This window comes from Orcinus orca, chromosome 8 (assembly GCF_937001465.1).
Source record: "Orcinus orca chromosome 8, mOrcOrc1.1, whole genome shotgun sequence".
NCBI classification, from domain to species: Eukaryota; Metazoa; Chordata; class Mammalia; order Artiodactyla; family Delphinidae; genus Orcinus; species Orcinus orca.
The window spans coordinates 69,551,613-69,569,157 of record NC_064566.1 but is presented as its reverse complement, the minus strand read 5'-3'; the positions used below and the strand labels follow the sequence as shown (position 1 = coordinate 69,569,157).

At 47.0% G+C, this 17,545-nt stretch overlaps 1 protein-coding gene across 1 annotated transcript in view; it reads left to right on the top strand.

Annotated features, from left to right (window-relative positions):
• Window positions 1-17,545, top strand: part of VSTM5 (V-set and transmembrane domain containing 5) — a 32,770-nt gene continuing 15,225 nt past the window's right edge. Inside the window, exon 1 of the mRNA XM_004265470.3 lies at window positions 1-220. Coding sequence (XP_004265518.1) covers window positions 130-220 — 91 coding nt within the window. The 5' untranslated portion in view covers window positions 1-129. The remainder of the gene's footprint in view (window positions 221-17,545) is intronic.

Here is a 17,545-nt window from a genome sequence, read left to right as displayed (position 1 = left end):
GGAGCGGGCGGGCGGGCGGGCGGGCGGCCAGGAGCTGCAGCGGCTGCCACGTGAGCGCACAGCCGGGGCTGCGCCGCGCCGCGCCGCCCGGGACGCCAATGCCGGGCCGGCGGCGCGCGGGGCTTGCTCATGAGGCCTCTGCCGAGCCGAAGGAGGAAGAGCCACGGCCTCTCGCTGGGAGTCTTCGCCCTCTGCTTGGCCGCTGCCCGCTGTCTGCAGAGTAAGCAAGGGCCGGACCGGGCGGGGGCGGGGGGCGCGGGGCGAACCACAGCTTTCCGCGGGGCTGGGCGCGGCCTGGAGCGGGGACCCGGCCCGGCGAGGATCCCCCAGACCGGCTCCCGGGTCACTCTGGGTACGCGCCCCGCCCCGGGCGTTATCAGAGCCGGAAGGCGCCCGGAAGATAACCGGCGCGGCCCGGTGGCCGCCTCCTCTGCAGCATTTTTTATTTCTTTTTCCTGGAATAACCAGACTGCAGCCCAGGCATCCGCGACCCCCAGGGCACACGGGCCCCGCCCCCTACTGCGGGGACCCTCCCCCTCTCTTTCCCGCGCCTTCCCCGGTCCCCGGCGCTGGTCCCTGGTGCTGTAGGCCTCCCCACCTCTCAGAGGAACCCCCAGCAGACTGTCTCGAAGAGGAGGGGTTGTAGGGGTTTGGGTTGGGTGTTGGGGCCTGAATCCCTCAGGCCGGCGGTGATCCTCACCGCTCTGCCCGGAGCTGAGGGTTTGGATGGGCTGTCCCCGGAATCCCCCGGCTTGGTGAGTCTCATGTAACGCACAGCCCCACAGGCCACCATGGACCCAAACCACAGATTTGAATGCAGTTCTGCTTTCTCATTTAATCGTGATCCTTATGACCATTCTCATTTTACAGATTAGTCATCTGAAGTGTGGAGACTGACCAGTGCAGGGCCACTGGCGGTGGGAGGGTCTATAGTAAGGGGCGGTGCTTACTAAGCACGTTTGCGCTCACTGCCCCCGGGGCTTGACAACACTTATTTCATTGAATCCTCGGAGCAACCCTACGAAAAAAGTGCCACTCTCATCCCTGTTTCACAAGTGAGGAAACTGATGCACAGCCATCACCAGCTAGGCCGTGGTGGAGTTAGGATTTAAACCTGGGCAATCTAGCACGCTTGACCTTTACACCTCTCTAGCTAGAGCCCAGCTGCAGATCTCAGAAACCCAAAAGGACTGGGAGGGGGGCATGTGCCTCTGGCTGTCTGTGGAGCAAGGAATAGCCAGCTTGTCCATCAGGTGGGTAGGTATGTTTGGCCTTGCAGTGACCTTTTCTATCATTTTTCAACCCTTCAACATGTGTTTCCAATCAGGCATTCTCATGCAACATCTGTACAGCTGTCCCAGGCATTCAAGGACCAACGATTCACCACAGTGTATACTTCATCTATTCACTCACTCATTCGTGGCACCCTCTGCTTCCAGGAAGCAGGCCACAGTCGTACTGGGGCTACCATGGTTCCCAGTCCTGTCCTCAGACGAGCAGACAAGAGTGCCGGCTTGGAGCGGCGCGTCCTGAGAGGCAGGGAGTGCCAAAGTTCTGGAAGCCCTAGAGGCTCAGGGGAATGAGGCCAAGCCTCCCAAAGGGAGCTGCACCTACCCACTGACAGATGGACAGGAGCAGCCAGGGGAAGGGGCAGAGGGAACACAGCACGTCCTAGGTAAAGAGGGAGCACATGCAAAACCAGGAGGAAGGGTCAAAGTTTTGCAGTTCTCCATTGAATAGTGACTCCTGCAAAGCTGTAAACTCCAGGAAGACAGATTCCCAGCGCTTGTCCAGTGCCAGCCAGAGTCTACCCCTTAAGGATAGTGAGTGGGTGTGCACCTGCCTGATGGGGGCCTGTGCTTCCGCGCCAGCACTGATGATGTAGAGGGGGCCTCCTCCCCCTCACCAGCTCCCTCCATTCTCTGCCTCTTCAGGCTCTGCCCAAAGCTTCCACCCAGAAAGTCAGATATTCATTATTTACACTGAAGTCTGTGTGAAAGCATGCTCCACAAACACAAACACGCAAACACCCTGCATTTGAGGCCTTTTCTCTATAAACGGGACTGTTATGGACTGAATGTTTGTGTCCCCCTGAAATTCACATGTTGAAACCTCAGCTCCCGATGTGATGCTATTTGGAGGTGGAGCCTTTGGAAGGCAGTTAGGTTTAGAGGAGGTCATGATGGTGGGGCCTCCACGATGGGGTTAGTGTCCTTATAAGAAGAGGAAGAGACACCAGAGATCCCTCTCTCTATCTCGTTCTGCCATGTGAGGACGAAGCAAGATGGCAGCTCTCTGCAAGCCAGGAAGAGAGTCTTCCAAATCTGCCGTCACCTTGATCTTGATGTCCCAGCTTCCAGAACTATGTTGTTTAAGGCACCCAGTCTATGGTATTCTGTGATAGCAGCCCAAGCTAAGACAGAAATTGGTACCGAGAAGTAAAGTGCTGCTGTAACACCCAGAAATGTGGAAGCAGCTTTGGGACTGAGTAATGGGTAGAAGCGGAAGAGTTTTGAAGTACATGCTAGAAATATGGACTCTAAGGGCCATTCTGGTCAGGTTTCAGATGGAAATGAGGAACATGTTACTGGACAACAGAGAAAAGGTGATCCTTGTTAGAAAGTGGCAAAGAACTTGGCTGAGCTATGTTCATGTTCTAGTGTTCTGTGGAAGGTAGAGCTTGGGAGTGATGAGAAATTAGATATTTAGCTGAGGAGATATTAAGCAGTGTCGAAGGAGCAACTTGGTCCCTCCTGTCTGCTTATAGTAAAATGCAAGAAGAGAGAAATGACTTGAAGGAGGAATTCTTAAGCAAAAAGGAACTAGAACTTAAAGATGTGGAAAATTCTCAGCCTATCTGTGTTACGAAAAAAGAGAGCATGTTCAGAAGAGAAGATGTAGATTGCGGCCAAACACTGTTTGATAAGATTAGCCTGGGTGTGAACCACGGGCCTAATCAGCCACTCCAGCAGAAACAACTCCAGTGAAACTGAAGAGGGTGAAGACAGAATGGAATGAGGGAAGGCTGTCAGATTTGATAGACCCTACAGGGCTGACTGTATTATCGCTGTTTAGCTGTGTACACTATTTTTCAGGCTAAGAAAAGAATGACTCTGAGGACAATTCAGCCAGCATCAGAGCTGTCTCCTCGGTTTCAAAAGACAGGGGTGGGGCATTGCCTTGGTTTCAACAGGCAAGATGGAGGCCTTGCAGAGTCTCCCAGGGACATGGAAATGCCCAGCAGAGCTGCAGGGGTGAGGGTGCACCCCTGTCTCAGTGGGTCCTAAAGGCAGAGCATTGAACCAAAGAGCTAACGGCATTTACCTTGCTAGGTTTTGGGCTCACTTGGGACCCGTCACTCCTTCTTACTTCTGATTTCTTCTTTTTGCAGTGGGAATGTCTATTCCATGCTTGTCCCACCACTGCATTTTGGAAGTACATAACTTACCTGGTTTCACAGGTTCACAGCTGGAGAGTAATTTTCTTTTAAGATGAATCATACCCCAAGTCTCTGAAAGGAGTTAAGACTTTTGGAGTTGTTGGGATGGAATGAATGTATTTTGCATGCAAGAATTCATTGCATGAATTTTTGAGGGCCAAGGGCAGGATGTTATGGACTGAATGTTTGTGTCCCCCAGAAATTCATATGTTGAAGCCCTAACTCCCAATATAATGGTACTTGGAGGTGGGTGGGACCTTTGGGAGGCAATTAAGTTGAGATGAGGTCATGAGGGTGGGTCTTCCATGAGGGGATTAGTGTCTTTATAATAAGAGGAAGAGACCAGCGCTCCCTCTCTCTACATGTGAGGATACAGCAGGAAGGTGGCCATCTGCAAGACGGGAAGAGGGTCCTCACCGAGAACTGAGTCTGTTGGCACCTTGACCTTGGACTTCGCAGCCTCCACAGCTGTGAGAAGTAAATGTCTGTTGTTTAGGCCCCCCAGTTTTTGGTATTTTGTTATAACAGCTCAAGCTGAATAAGACAGGGACTTAAAGGCATATCCCCTCTGAAAGCTGGCAGGCCTCCCGCACCTGGCCAAGGTGGACGCTTTTCTAGGACCCTTGTTCATTTCTTTTCTCAGCTCTCAACATGGGAAGTTATCCATCAGGCCTCCTCCTCATCAGTGCGCCCGCTCATTTGGAAGCAGACGATCCAAGACTCAAGCAGGAAAGTTTTGGGTTTTTTTGTTGTTGGTTTTTTTGTTTGTTTGTTTTTAATTGAAGTATAGTTGATTTACAATGTTGTGTTCATTTCTGCCATACAGCTAAGTGATTCATATATATATATATATACATATATATATATATATATGTATATATATGTATATATATACATACATACATATATATATATTCTTTTTTAAGTATTCTTTTCCATTCGGGTTTATCATAAGATATTGCATATATTTCCCTGTGCTATACAGTAGGACCTATTGTTAAGTAGGAAAGTTTAGCTAATGGCCCGGGCCAAGTCAGCTTGCTTCCTGTGCTCCAACCCCAGCTTCTAAAAAGCAGCCCGTTCCCCCAGTATGCGCACACAGCCACACACGTGCACACACACGAGTGCCCTTTAACATCCCCACCTTACCAGGGTGGAGCCAGGGATGGAGGAGCTAGCTCCACTGAGTCACTCATGGCCCAGTGCCCAGTAGCACAGAGGAGCAGCATGGGGGCTGAGCCTCGGTCTGGGGAGGGAGCTGATAGGCCAAAGTGGCCACAGCCAGATGGAGCTATGGGTTCTGGCTTAGCTGGAGCTGCCATGGGAGGGGAGGGAGAGCCGGTGTTGGAGGTATCCCCTGGAGACCCCGGGGAGACACCGGGATCCATCATGCCAGGACAAGGCCCCACTGGTCACCTATGCGGCCGTCCACAGTTACTAAGCAGTTATGATGTATCGGGCTCTGCACTGGCCCAGGTGAAACAAATGAGGCGTGGTCTCTCTCTGCACTGTCCTCTCTGATTTATAGACAATGGTCTTGCATACCTATAAAGGTACCCACCCAAAAGAGTGGTGCTTGGGTGTGCTTTTAAAAATGCAATTAAAAAAAAATGCAGTCATGCTGTGCTTGTTACTCAGCAACTTACTTTTTACAGCAATTTATTTATTTATTTATTTTTGGCCATGCCACACCGTTTGTGGGATCTTAGGTCCCTGACCAGGGATTGAACCCGGGCCTTTGGCAGCGAGAGCGCCGAGTCCTAACCGCTGGACCGCCAGGGAATTCCCTTCTTACAGCAGTTTTTGAGCTCTGTCCATGTTGATAGCCTAGATCTTGCTCCTTCCTCTCAACTGCTATCCGTATGTCATTGTATCCACATGCTGCTTCTTCCTTAGCTAGCCCCCTTCTGATGGACATGTCAGCTTTCAGATTTTAGCCCTCCCTGCGGGGAGAACAGAGCCCTCATACAGGGTGCTGACTGCAGTGCTATTGATATGCACATCGTATGGAGGATGAGGAAGGCCAGGGGCCACCTCCAGGCTGACAGGTACCCCCTGCACACACACCTCCTCCCCTTGGGGGTAGTGCTCAAAAAATGCCTGGGGGATTACACTGAAGCTATTGAGGGAGGGGCGGAATCAACCAGAAAGTCACCCAAATTTCTTCATTTCTGGTCTCCAAGGGAGTCCTGAGTATATTCTCTGCTGGTCTGGGAAGGGGCTGCAGTCAGGAGATTCTCCTTTCTCCATTGTCCCCAGGACTTAAGGACACCTATTTATTTCATCTGCTCTAAGACTTTTCTTTTTACTTTTAATATTCCGATATATCTAAAGTCAAGATGCATGTTATAAATAAATAACTTTGCTGTAATCTCTGTCAGTCTGGACTGAAATTGAGTCCTTCCCGAATGTGTGTTGCTTGTGTCAGTCACCGTCACCAGGAAGCATCCTCCTACCTGGGGAACGGGAATGAAGAAGGTGAGGTTGAGTCTTGAAAGATGAGTAAGGGTATACAGCAGGACAGGGTGGAGAAGAGAGTTTTAGGCATACAGCAAGTGCTCAAAAACTAGGTTCAGGACTTCCCTGGTGGTGCAGTGGTTAAGAATCCGCCTGCCAATGCAGGGGACACAGGTTCGAGCCCTGGTCTGGGAGGATCCCACATGCCGCGGAGCAGCTAGGCCCGTGCGCCACAGCTACTGAGCCTGCGCTCTAGAGCCCATGAGCCACAACTACTGAGCCCGTGTGCCACAACCACTGAAGCCCGTGCGCCTAGAGGCTGTGCTATGCAGCAAGAGAGGCCACCGCAGTGAGAAGCCCCCATACCGCAACTAGAGAAAGCCTGCGCGCAGCAACAAAACCCCATCCAAAAAAAGAAAAAGTAAAAAAAAAAACCCTAGGTTCATGCATCCTCTTGGGGCCTGGCAGGGTCTGGGTGTGCTAAGCGAAGGAAGAGGAAGTGGGGAAGTGGGAGAGTTGCCTTGGTAGGCACCTACTGGAAACTTAACTGGTCCCCCACTCAGAGACCCCACTGACACTGCACCCCCGTAGCCTGTGTTCTCAAACACTGGGCTGCCTGCACCTGGGTTTTCCCTGGAACACAGTCTCAGGGTCAGAAAGTGTTTACTTACCTAGCAGAAATTGGAGTGGGAGAGAGGCATCATTGGCAAGTATGAATTTGGGCAATGATTTTCTCCCATAACTGGTTTGCTGGGCTGGGAAGGCACCGGTCAGCCCTGTGGGCAAAGGGGAAAGGACACACTGGACCGTAAGGCGAGCACAGAACATTCCTGCTGTTTACTGTGGTCCAGGGAGCACAGTGGCCTTTCCCCTGCTGAGGCACATCCCTAGGGGCAGCTCAGGCCAGTGACATGCTAATCCCAGAGGAGCCCCGCTGCTCTGGGGCTTCCTGGGGAGTCCCCAGCTGGGAAGGGGCAGGGCCTGAGGGGCTGGTTCCAGTCCCGTGCTGGCAGTAAGCCCTGTATATGGGGTCACCTTCATTCTCTCAGAGCACAGGGCCAGGACGGTGGGCTGTTTAGTGGTTCTCAGCCAAGGCTGCACATGAGAACCTCCTGGAGGGCTTGTAAGACCTACAGATGCCCACACCCTACCCCAGATGGTTACATCTGTCTCTTTGAGGGCAGGACCTAACACTGTTTCAAGTTAGGCTCCTGGGGTGACTCTAATGTGTGGCCAGGCAGAGAGTTCCTGGACTAGACCATTTCCATGTCCCCTCCATTCATCTTATCTTGAGGAAAGAGCTGGGCATGAACAGTGCACCTTTCTCCCATCTTCTGTTCTCAGAACACCCAGCATTGAATGCAGAGGAGTCTCGCTTATGCCTTATTAGTAGTTTAATCCTGACAAACCCATGATACTCTGCCACCGGGCTTAGGTCAAGAGAGAATGCTGCTTTGCTCTGAAGTTTGGTTTGGTTCAGTAAATGGTTCCTGAGCACCTACTGTGTTGGGAGCACCATGCCAGGAGCCAGCGGTACTCAGCACGGTCCCTGCAGTGGGGGGAATCACATGACCCAGAGGGGAGGTCAGATCCTACCCAGATGATTTGAGGTCAGATGCCCAGGGAGTACTGAGAAAAGCATTTAGCTCAGCTGAGAGTTAGAAGGAGTCTTCTCAAAGAAGAAGCCTCGAAGGCAAAGTAGGAGGAAGCCAGGTGAGCCGGGAGGTGGAGGAAGGTTCTGAGCGACAGGAAATAATGAGCACAGACACCGCACCGCCACCTTCTCGCTCTTGGGGCCAGTAGTGGGTGACAATTCTTTAGTCAAGTCAGGTTTTTCAGCTCTGGTCAATTTCTTCATATTCAATCTGATAAGTTGTCTTAACAGTTAAAGGACTGGGGCTTGGGAAGGTCTTGGATCTTAAGTGCTGGAATATTTCCTCTGATAGGCTCTTACACTAGTGCCAGGGGATCAGGAGGGAGATGTGGGTCCCTCGGCACCAGACACTGGCCAGGGGACCTAACGTGAGCCTTCTCTGGCTGTTTGCCCTTCTGTCCGATTGCAGTATCCCCACCCCAGGCTCACTGTGGGACTGGAGCACATTCCTTTTGGAGGCCAATGCCCCAAAGCAGAACACCAGACCCTCTCTTCCTTCTTGCCATCAAGCAGGCCTTCTGCATACTCTGGGATGGGAGTTCAGGAGTCCTTGAACCAGAGCTTGTTATGTCAGGTAGACTGTCGATTCAGTTTGACAGCCCCAGTTTGAATGAGCCATCCGTCATGTCACACACGGCTGGGGTGCTGGCGGTTCGCACCTAAGTGTGTGCTTGCCTGCTCCTTCTAGCGGGGGAGATGGGCAGTCACTCATCCAACACGAACGCAAAGCCAGCTGCGGGAGCCGAGTGGGGCCTGGCAGAGGAGTGACATTTAAGATGGGCCTTTAGGAGTGAGCAGAAGGCTGAGAATGGGGATGGGTGATCTGAGCTGAGCTAGAGGGAGTAAGCCACAGTGGGGAGTGGTCCACAGTTTGGTGCAACTGGAATTGGGGGATGGCAAGGAGTCTTGGGAGATGGGGAAGGAAAAGAAGGTTGAGGCGAGACTTTTTAGGTCTTTCAGAACCAGGAGAGACCCAGCAAGATGTGTAGTTTAGAAAGATCACTAATAATAGCCTCTAGCCAACTGAAGAGAAGAAAAGCCAGTACCTCCTTTTATAATTGTTAATAACAATGACAAGGCAATAATATCTGTGACTGTTTATTGAACACCACATACTTTGTGCCAAGCACTGTAACAGCTGCTTTTCCATGCAACTTCACAGTAATCCTGCAGATAGGTATTATTAGGCCCCATTTTATAGATGGGGAAACTGAGGCTCAGAGAGGTTGAGAGACTTGCCTAAAGACATTCATTCTTTCATCAGGTGTTTATGGGAAGCCCAAAGTGCCAGGCACTGTGCCAGGCCTGGGGGAGTCAATGAAGAACAAGATAGACCAGCCCCTGTGTTTATAGCTGAAAGTTGATCTGGGACGATGGAGCATTAATTAAGAGAAATTACAATGGACAGGGATAAGTTGATAGAGAGGGACAGAGAGCCATGGGAACCCAGAGCTGGGACCCCTAACCTGGTGTTGAGGGACTATGGAAGGCTTCCTGGAAGAAGTGATGTTTAAACTAAGACCTGTAGGATGAAGAGGGATTGGCCCTTTAGTCTCGTTGAAGGAGGAGCTTTGTACTCTAACTGTGGTACCCAGTCACATGTGTGCCTGAATTATCTTTTGATCACTCGACACCCCTCTTCCAAGAGCCTTCAGGCATCCTGTAAAAAGAATTGTTGGGAGGTCAGCCACCTCATTTCCTCCTTCATCCTCCTGTTCCACACAGTGGAACAGCTGTTGATCCAGGGTGATCTCCTGTTCCACACAGAAGTGGAACATTTCCACAGAAGTGTCTGAGGAGCACCCCTCCTCCTGGTTCCCAGGCTGGCCACTGACTCAGGCCCACCATAAGTCCTGCAGCCCACATCTGCAGAGGGAAAACCCAGCAGCACCCCATCCCCCAAGCTTGGGCAGGGCCAGGCAGCCACCTTTGCCATACCTGGCTTCCTTGACATCCGAGTAGAAACACAGCAGTGACTTGACCATAGCCTGTGACCATTCAGAAAAGTGTTTGGCTTTCTAGCAAGGGTGGCTCTTGGTTAAGTCAGAAAGATTCTGGAAGGAATTCCACAGGGAGGAATTTCGGGTTACCCAATCTCTTGCCACACCTCCACAAGTGGATCACAGATTTACAAACGCTGATTCAAGTTCTATACGTGTTACGTAATTTGGGCTGGAAGAACGAGCATCCTTCACTCAACACTCCAGCTCCCAGTCTCAGATCTACTGCTTCAGTCCCTGGTACAACTCCAGCTTCTGCTTACACACCCATGAGGATGGGGAGCTCACTACCTCAATAAGCAGCTCAGTACATCTTCAAAGAATTCTCGTTCTTTGAAGAATAATCGTTCAATAATGATTGAATGGGCACCAAGTGTTAGAAACTGTGATAAGCTCCTTATATGTCTTGCCTCCCTTAAACTTCATTCTGCTGCCGGAGGTGGGCACAACCCTATTATAGTATACTTATTTCATTGGTACGGTAACAGAGAGTGAAAGAAACAAATTTACCCCACATCACACAGCTGTTATTGGCAGACTTAAACGTTGAGGATAAGTCTGCCTGACTCCAGGTCTATGAATGCACGCGTTATACACACACGCTCTCAGTTCTCTTCACCGGAACCCATCTTCTTTCAATCTTTACACACTGGTCCTCGTTCTGGCAATGATTGGGTGTCTCAAGTCTTCCCTTCTCCAAGCTGAGAAGTTCTGCAGCAGAGGCTCTTCCCCTGGCTGGCAGAAGTGGTATGAACTGTGCTCGGGAAGGAGAGGAGGGGCCAGCTTTCAGGGATCCTAGCAGCATCCTCAGTGCCCCCTTTGCCCAAAGTTCTAAGGGTGTTGTCCTGGGACCAGCAGCAGCATTACCTAGGAACTTGTTAGTGATGCAAACTCTGGGGCCTCACCCCAGAGCTGCTGAATGAGAGACTAGGGATGGGGCCCAGCAATTGTTTCAAGTAAGCCCTCCAGGTGATTCTGATGCAACTAAATGTTGAGAACCATTGCCTTATAACATTGCAGAGAGTAGAGGAGGCAAAGGGAAATACTTAGGTCGCTCGTTCTTCCTCCCTAACCCAAAAGCATCTCTAGAAATAGGACCAGATGTAATAAAATTTGAGGGATGCTAGAAAGAGCCCATTTCCCCCAAATATCTTGCTGAAAGGCTGTCACAGGGCCTCAAACATTCCTTTTTCGCACAATGGCCCTTCATTCCTTTGGTTTAGGTGTTGTTAAATGCCCCTAGGAAGTGGGTCTGGGCTTCAGCTGCTAACGCCTTAGTGCGGGTTCATTCAGTGGTTTTCAGTCTTGGCTACACGCTAGAATCATGTGGGGAATTTTAAAAATCACAGAGGCTTTGGTCTCACCCCCGAAGATTCTAAACTCACAGTCCAGGGTAGGATTTTTAAAAGCTTCCCCAAATGGTCTAATATTCAAAGATTGACAATAACTAGATTAGATCAGGTGGTTCCCCTTGGTCCAGTCTGCTGGCTGAGGAGGTGGGTTTGCCGGGCCTTCTCTGCGGGGCTCTGAGAAGAGATTGGGTGGAGCTGATCAGATGCCAAAGGAGCTAATTACGGATTTGCATGTAGCGTGTGTGACTCCGGGCTGGTGCTCCATCAGTGTCAGTCCCCTTGACTTACTTTCCCGAATGCTTGTTGAATGGGGAGAGACTGGATTGAGTCTGGGTGAAAAATCAGAGAAGGGAGCTCCTGTGCCCCCTGGAATTGTTCCTGGCCGTCAAGCTCTCTCACCTACATTTTTTTTTTTTTTTTTTTTTTTTGGTACGCGGGTCTCTCACTGTTGTGGCCTCTCCCATTGCGGAGCACAGGCTGCGGACGCGCAGGCCCAGTGGCCACGGCTCACGGACCCAGACGCTCCACGGCATGTGGGATCTTCCCGGACCGGGGCACGGACCCGTGTCCCCTGCATCGGCAGGCGGACTCTCAACCACTGCGCCACCAGGGAAGCCCTACATTTTTTTTTTTAATTGAATCTTTAACAGCCAAGCCATGATAATCCTTAATTACAAATGAGGAAATAGTGGCTCAGAGAGGGGAGGGGATTTGCGCAGTTGTTCAGCTAGGGCCTGGCGCAGCTGAAACAGTACCTGGGTCTTCGGATTCCAGGGCTTCCGCAGCCGGCATCTTCCCCTCCTCTGCCACCCTCTGTCCCCACAGGCAGGTGTGCCTTCCCGGCATCTGGGGAGAAGGGCGGCGTTTCCTCTCTGCCGGCAGAAAAGGAGCTGAGGAGAACATCGGGTGAGTGTGGTGGCCCAGGAGCCACAGGGCGTTGCAAGCAGGAGACGGTGCTCAGTGGTGTCCCAGGAGGACGAGGTCATCTGCTGGGAATGAGGAGGAATTTGGAGGTCAAAGAGATTGGAGGGACATAATAACCATGGAGAAAGGAAGAGCGAATTTATGTGAACAATACATTAAGATGGGCAGTCCGGAGGGCCCTCTCGAATGTGCACCGGAAACCGTGTGCGCTGTTGTTCCGGAGAGTGTTGGCGGTGGGATGTTCTCCTGCCCTGCTGACTGCTCAGGTCTCAGGTCTGGGCAGAGAGGAAGTGAAGAGCTGTTGATCCAGGGTGAGGGTTTTGCTAGTAGATGTGATTAAAAGACAGAGGCCACTGGAGTTTGAAGAATCTTGGCAAGAGTGTTTGGGATATGATGGGCTATGGAACCCAGGCTGGAGAGGGAGGGATGTGAGAATGATGGGTTGGGAAAGGTAGAGAGAGTTGGAGTGGAAGGACTGAGGAGGCCAGTGGGAGATGTTGAACAGTAAACAGGAAGGAGAGAAGGTTGTGGTCAGTGCAGCCTGCTCTACTGGAGACTGAGGTAGAGGGAGAATCTTCTTGTAGATGTTAGGAGAATAGAATTAGGAGAATCTCCTAATGCCAGAGGTATGTAGGATGATGCCATACTTTGCAGTAGAGTTGCTAACGTCTTTGAAGAGTGAAGAGGAGACTGGGGGAACAGAGCACTCACAATGACGAGGAGGCGAGAGGGTGAAACAAACTAAAGGGAAGAGGATTTTCCTGAAGCGGGTGGAGGGGTGATGGTCTAAACCAATGGTATCCAATAGAAATATAATGTGAGTCACACATGCAAGACATGTATAGAATTCTAAATTTTCTAGTGGTCACATTAAAAAAGAAACAGGCACAGTTAATTTTAATATATTTTGTTTTACCCAATATGTCTAAAATATTTCTACACATATATTCAATATAAAAAATTATTAATGAGCTATTTTACATTCTGTTTAACATGTTAAGTACCAAGTCTTCAAAATCTGGTGTGTATTTTACATTTAGAGCACATCTCAATTCGGACTAGCTAATTTCAAGTGCTCGGTAGCTACTGCAGCTTGCAGCTACCATATGGGAAAGCCCAGGTCTAGACTCTTGCTTCTTGTCACATCTGTCTCCCAAGTCCTTACCAGCACTGAGTGATGTGCTATTTTGGGAAACATAAAAGAAGTGAAAAACTCCACCTCTATACTCAAATTGCCTTATCTTATTAGAGGCAGCTGTGGAGCAGTGAAAGGAGAGTTGGGTTCCAGTCTCAGCTCTGATTTTCTACTTGTCAGGGATTTGGACACTTAGAGTATGACTCAGCCTCAGTTTCCTCATTTTTTTTAAATGAATAAATATACTGCTGGCTTAATAAGATTTTGATTATAAAACATTCTGATCACCAACTATCTTTTTTTTAAACTGAAGTATAGTTGATTTACAGTATTAGTTTCAGGTATATAACATTCAAAAATTTTATTGATTATAATCCAGTTATAGTTTAAAATATTGGCTATATTCCCTGTGCTGTACAATATATCCTTGTAGCTTATTTATTTTATATACAGTACTTTGTATCTCTTAATCCCCTACCCCTATTTTGCCCCTCCCCCTTCCCTCTTCCCACTGGTAACCCCTAGTTTGTTCTCTGTATCTGTGAGTGTTTCTGTGTTGTTATATTCACTAGTTTTATATTTTAGATTCCACTTATAAGTGATACCATACAGTATTTGTCTTTCTCTATCTGACTTATTTCACTGAGCATGATACCCTCTAAGTCCATCCATGTTGTTGCAAGTGGCAAAATTTCATTCTTTTTTAGGGCTAATGTTCAATATAAACTATGTATTTATACCACATTTTCTTTATCCATTCATCTGTTGATGGACACTTAGGTTGCTTCCATATCTTGGCTATTATAAATAATGCTGCTATGAACATTGGGTGCATATACCTTTTCAAGTTATTGTTATTGTTTTCTTTGGATATATACCCAGGAGTGAAATTTCTGGATCATATGGTAGTTCTATTTTTAGTTTTTTGAGGAACCTCCATAGTGTTTTCCACAGTGGCTGCACCACTTGACGTTCCTGCCAACAGTGTCCAACACTTCCCTTTTCTCCACATCCTCACCAACATTTGTTATTTGTAGTTTTTGATGATGGCCATTTGACAGGTGTGAGGTGATAGCTCATTGTGGGTTTTTTTTTAATATATATATATATTTATATTTATGTATTATTGTTTCTTTTAATTAATTTATTTATTTTTGTCTGCGTTGGGTCTTCGTTGCTGCACGCAGGCTTTCTCTAGTTGCGGCGAGCGGGGGCTCCTCTTCGTTTCAGTGCGTGGGCTTCTCATTGCGGAGGCTTCTCTTGTTGCAGAGCATGGGCTCTAGGAACCTGGGTTTCAGTAGTTGTGGCACGTGGGCTCAGTAGTTATGGCTCACGGGCTCTAGAGCACAGGCTCAGTAGTTGTGGCGCATGGGCTTAGTTGCTCCGCAGCATGTGGGATCTTCCCAGACCAGGGCTCAAACCCGTGTCCCCTGCATTGGCAGGCGGATTCTTAACCACTGTGCCACCAGGGAAGTCCTCATTGTGGTTTTGATTTACATTTCCCTGATTAGCCATGTTGAGCATATTTTCATGGGCCTATTGGCCTTCTGTGTGTCTTCTTTGGAAAAATGTCTATTTAAGTCTTCTGCCCATTTCTTAATTTGGTTGTTTGGGTTTTTTTTATAGTGAGTTGTATGAGCTGTTTATATGTTTTGAATATTAACCCCTTATTGCTTATATCATTTGCAAATATTTTCTCCCATTCAGGTGTGTGTGTGTTTTTGTTTTGTTTTTTTTTTTTGTCAATGGTTTCCTTTGCTGTGCAAAAGCTATTAAGTTTACTTAGATCCTGTTTGTTTATTTTTGCTTTTGTTTCCTTTACCTTAGAAGACAGATCAAAGAAATGTTGCTATGTTTTATGTCAAATAGTGTTCTGCCTATGTTTTCTTCCAGGAGTTTTACAGTTTCAGGTCTTACATTTAGGTCTTTAAACCATTTTGAGTTTATTTTTGTGTATGGTGTAAGAAAATGTTCTGATTTCATTCTTTTACATGTAACTGTTCAGTTTTCCCAGCACCGTTTATTTAAGAGACTGTCTTTCCTCCACTCTGTGTACTTGCCTCCTTTATCATAGATTAATTGACCATAGGTGTATGGGTTTATTTCTGAACTCTCTATTCAGTTCCATTCATCTTTGCATCTGTTTTTGTGCCAGTACAATGCTGTTTTGATTACTGTAGCTTTGTAGTATAGTCTGAAGTCAGGGAGCATGATACCTCCAGTTTTGTTCTTCTTTCTCAAGATTGTTTTGGCTATTTGGGGTCTTTTGTGTTTCCATACAAATTTTAAAATTATTTGTCATAGTTCTGAGAAAATTGCCATTGTTTTGATAGGGATGCATTGAATCTGTAGATAACCTTGGATACTTTGGACATTTTAACACTATTAATTCTTTCAATCCATCTTACCATGGTATATCTTCCCATCTGTTTGGGTTGTCTTCAGTTTCATTGAAGACAACAGTGTCTTATAGTTTTCTGAGTACAGGTGTTTTACCTCCTTAGGTAGGTTTATTCCTAGGTATTTTATTCTTTTTGATGTGATGGTAAATGGGATTGTTTCCTTAATTTTTCTACCAGATAGTTTGTTTTAGTGTATAGAAATGCAATAGATTTCTGTATATTAATTTTGTATCCTGCAACTTTACCAAATTAATTAATGAGCTTTATAGGTTTTTGCCAGTATCTTTAGGATTTTCTTTGTATATTATCATGCATAGTATCATGCAAACAGTGACAATTTTATTTCTTCCTTTCCAATTTGGATGCCTTTTATTTCTTTTTCTTCTCTGATTGCTGTTGCTAGGACTTACAATACTATGTTGAATAAACGTGGCAAGAGTGGGAATCCTTGTCTTGTTCCTGATCTTAGAGGAAATGCTTTTAGCTTTTCACCATTGAGTATGATGTTAGCTGTAGGTTCGTTATATATGACCTTTATTTTGTTGAGGTATGTTCCCTCTATGCCCACTTTCTGGAGAGTTTTATAATAAATGGATGTTGAATTTTGTCAAAAGCTTTTTCTGCATCTGTTGAGATGAGCATATGGTTTTTATTCTTCAGTTTATTAATGTGACATATCATATTGATTTTCTAATGTTGAACTGTTCTTGCATCCCTGGTATAAATCACACTTGATCACGGTGTATGATTGTTTTAATGTATTGTTGGATTCGGTTTGCTAGTATTTTTTAAAATTTATTTATTTTTATTTTTTTGGCTGCGTTGGGTCTTCATTGCTGCATGCGGGCCTTCTCCAGTTGCGGCAAGCGGGGGCTACTCTTTGTTGTGGTGTGCAGGCTTCTCATTGTGGTGGCTTCTCTTGTTGAGGAGCCCGGGCTCTAGGTGTGCAGTCTTCAGTAGCTGTGGCTCATGGGCTGTAGAGTGCAGGCTCAGTAGTTGTGACACATTGGCTTAGTTGCTCCGTGGCGTGTGGGATCTTCCTGGACCAGGGCTCAAACCCATGTCCCCTGCATTGGCAGGTGGATTCTTCACCACTGTGCCACCAGGGAAGCCCCTGTTTGCTAGTATTTTGTTGAGGATTTTACCTCTATGTTCATCAGTGTTATTGGCCTGTGTTTTCTTTTTTTGTGATATCTTTGCCTGGTTTTGGTATCAGGGTGATGCTAGCCTAGTAGATGAGTTTGGAAGAGTTCCTTCAGCTGCAATTTTTTGGAATAGTTTCAGAAGGATAGGTGTTAATTCTTCTCTAAATGTGTGGCAGAACTCACCTGTGAAGCCATCTGATCCTGGAATTTTGTTTGTTGGGAGTTTTTAAAATTACTGATTCAACTTCATTACTGTTAATTACTCTGTGGATATATTTCTTCTTGCTTCAGTCTTGGGAGATTGTATGTTTCTAAGAATTTGTCCATTTCTTCTAGGTTGTCCATTTTATTGGTATAAAGTTATTAGTAGTAATCTCTTATGAGCCTTTGTATTTCTGTAGTGTCAATTGTAACTTCTTTTTCATTTCTGACCTTATTGATTTGGGCCCTTTCTGTTTTTTTCTTGATGAGTCTATCTAATGGTTTATCAATTTTGTTTATCTTTTCAAAGAACCAGCTCTTAGTTTCATTGATTTTTTTCTATTTTTTTAAATCTCTATTTATTTCTGCTCTGATCTTTATGATTTCTTTCCTTCTAATTTTGGTTTTTTTGTTGTTCTTCTTTTTCTAGTTCCTTTAGGTATAAGGTTAGGTTGTTATTTGAGTTTTTTGTTTGTTTGTTTGTTTCCTGAGGTAAGTTTGTATTGCTATAAACTTCCCTCTTAGAACTGCCTTTGCTGCAACCCATAGATTTTGGATCACTGTGTTTTCTTTGTCTCCAGGTATTTTTTTTTATTTCTTCTTTGATTTCTTTAGTGACCCATTGGTTGTTTCATAGCACATTGCTTAGCCTCCATGTTTTCGTGGTTTTTGCAGTGTTTTTCCCTTATAGTTGATTTCTAGTCTCATAGCATTGTAGCCAGAAAAGACAGTTGATATGATTTCACTTTTCTTAAATTTACTGAGACTTGTTTTGTGGCCTATCATGTGATCTATCCTGGAGAATGTTCCGTGTGCACTTAAAAAGAATGTGTATT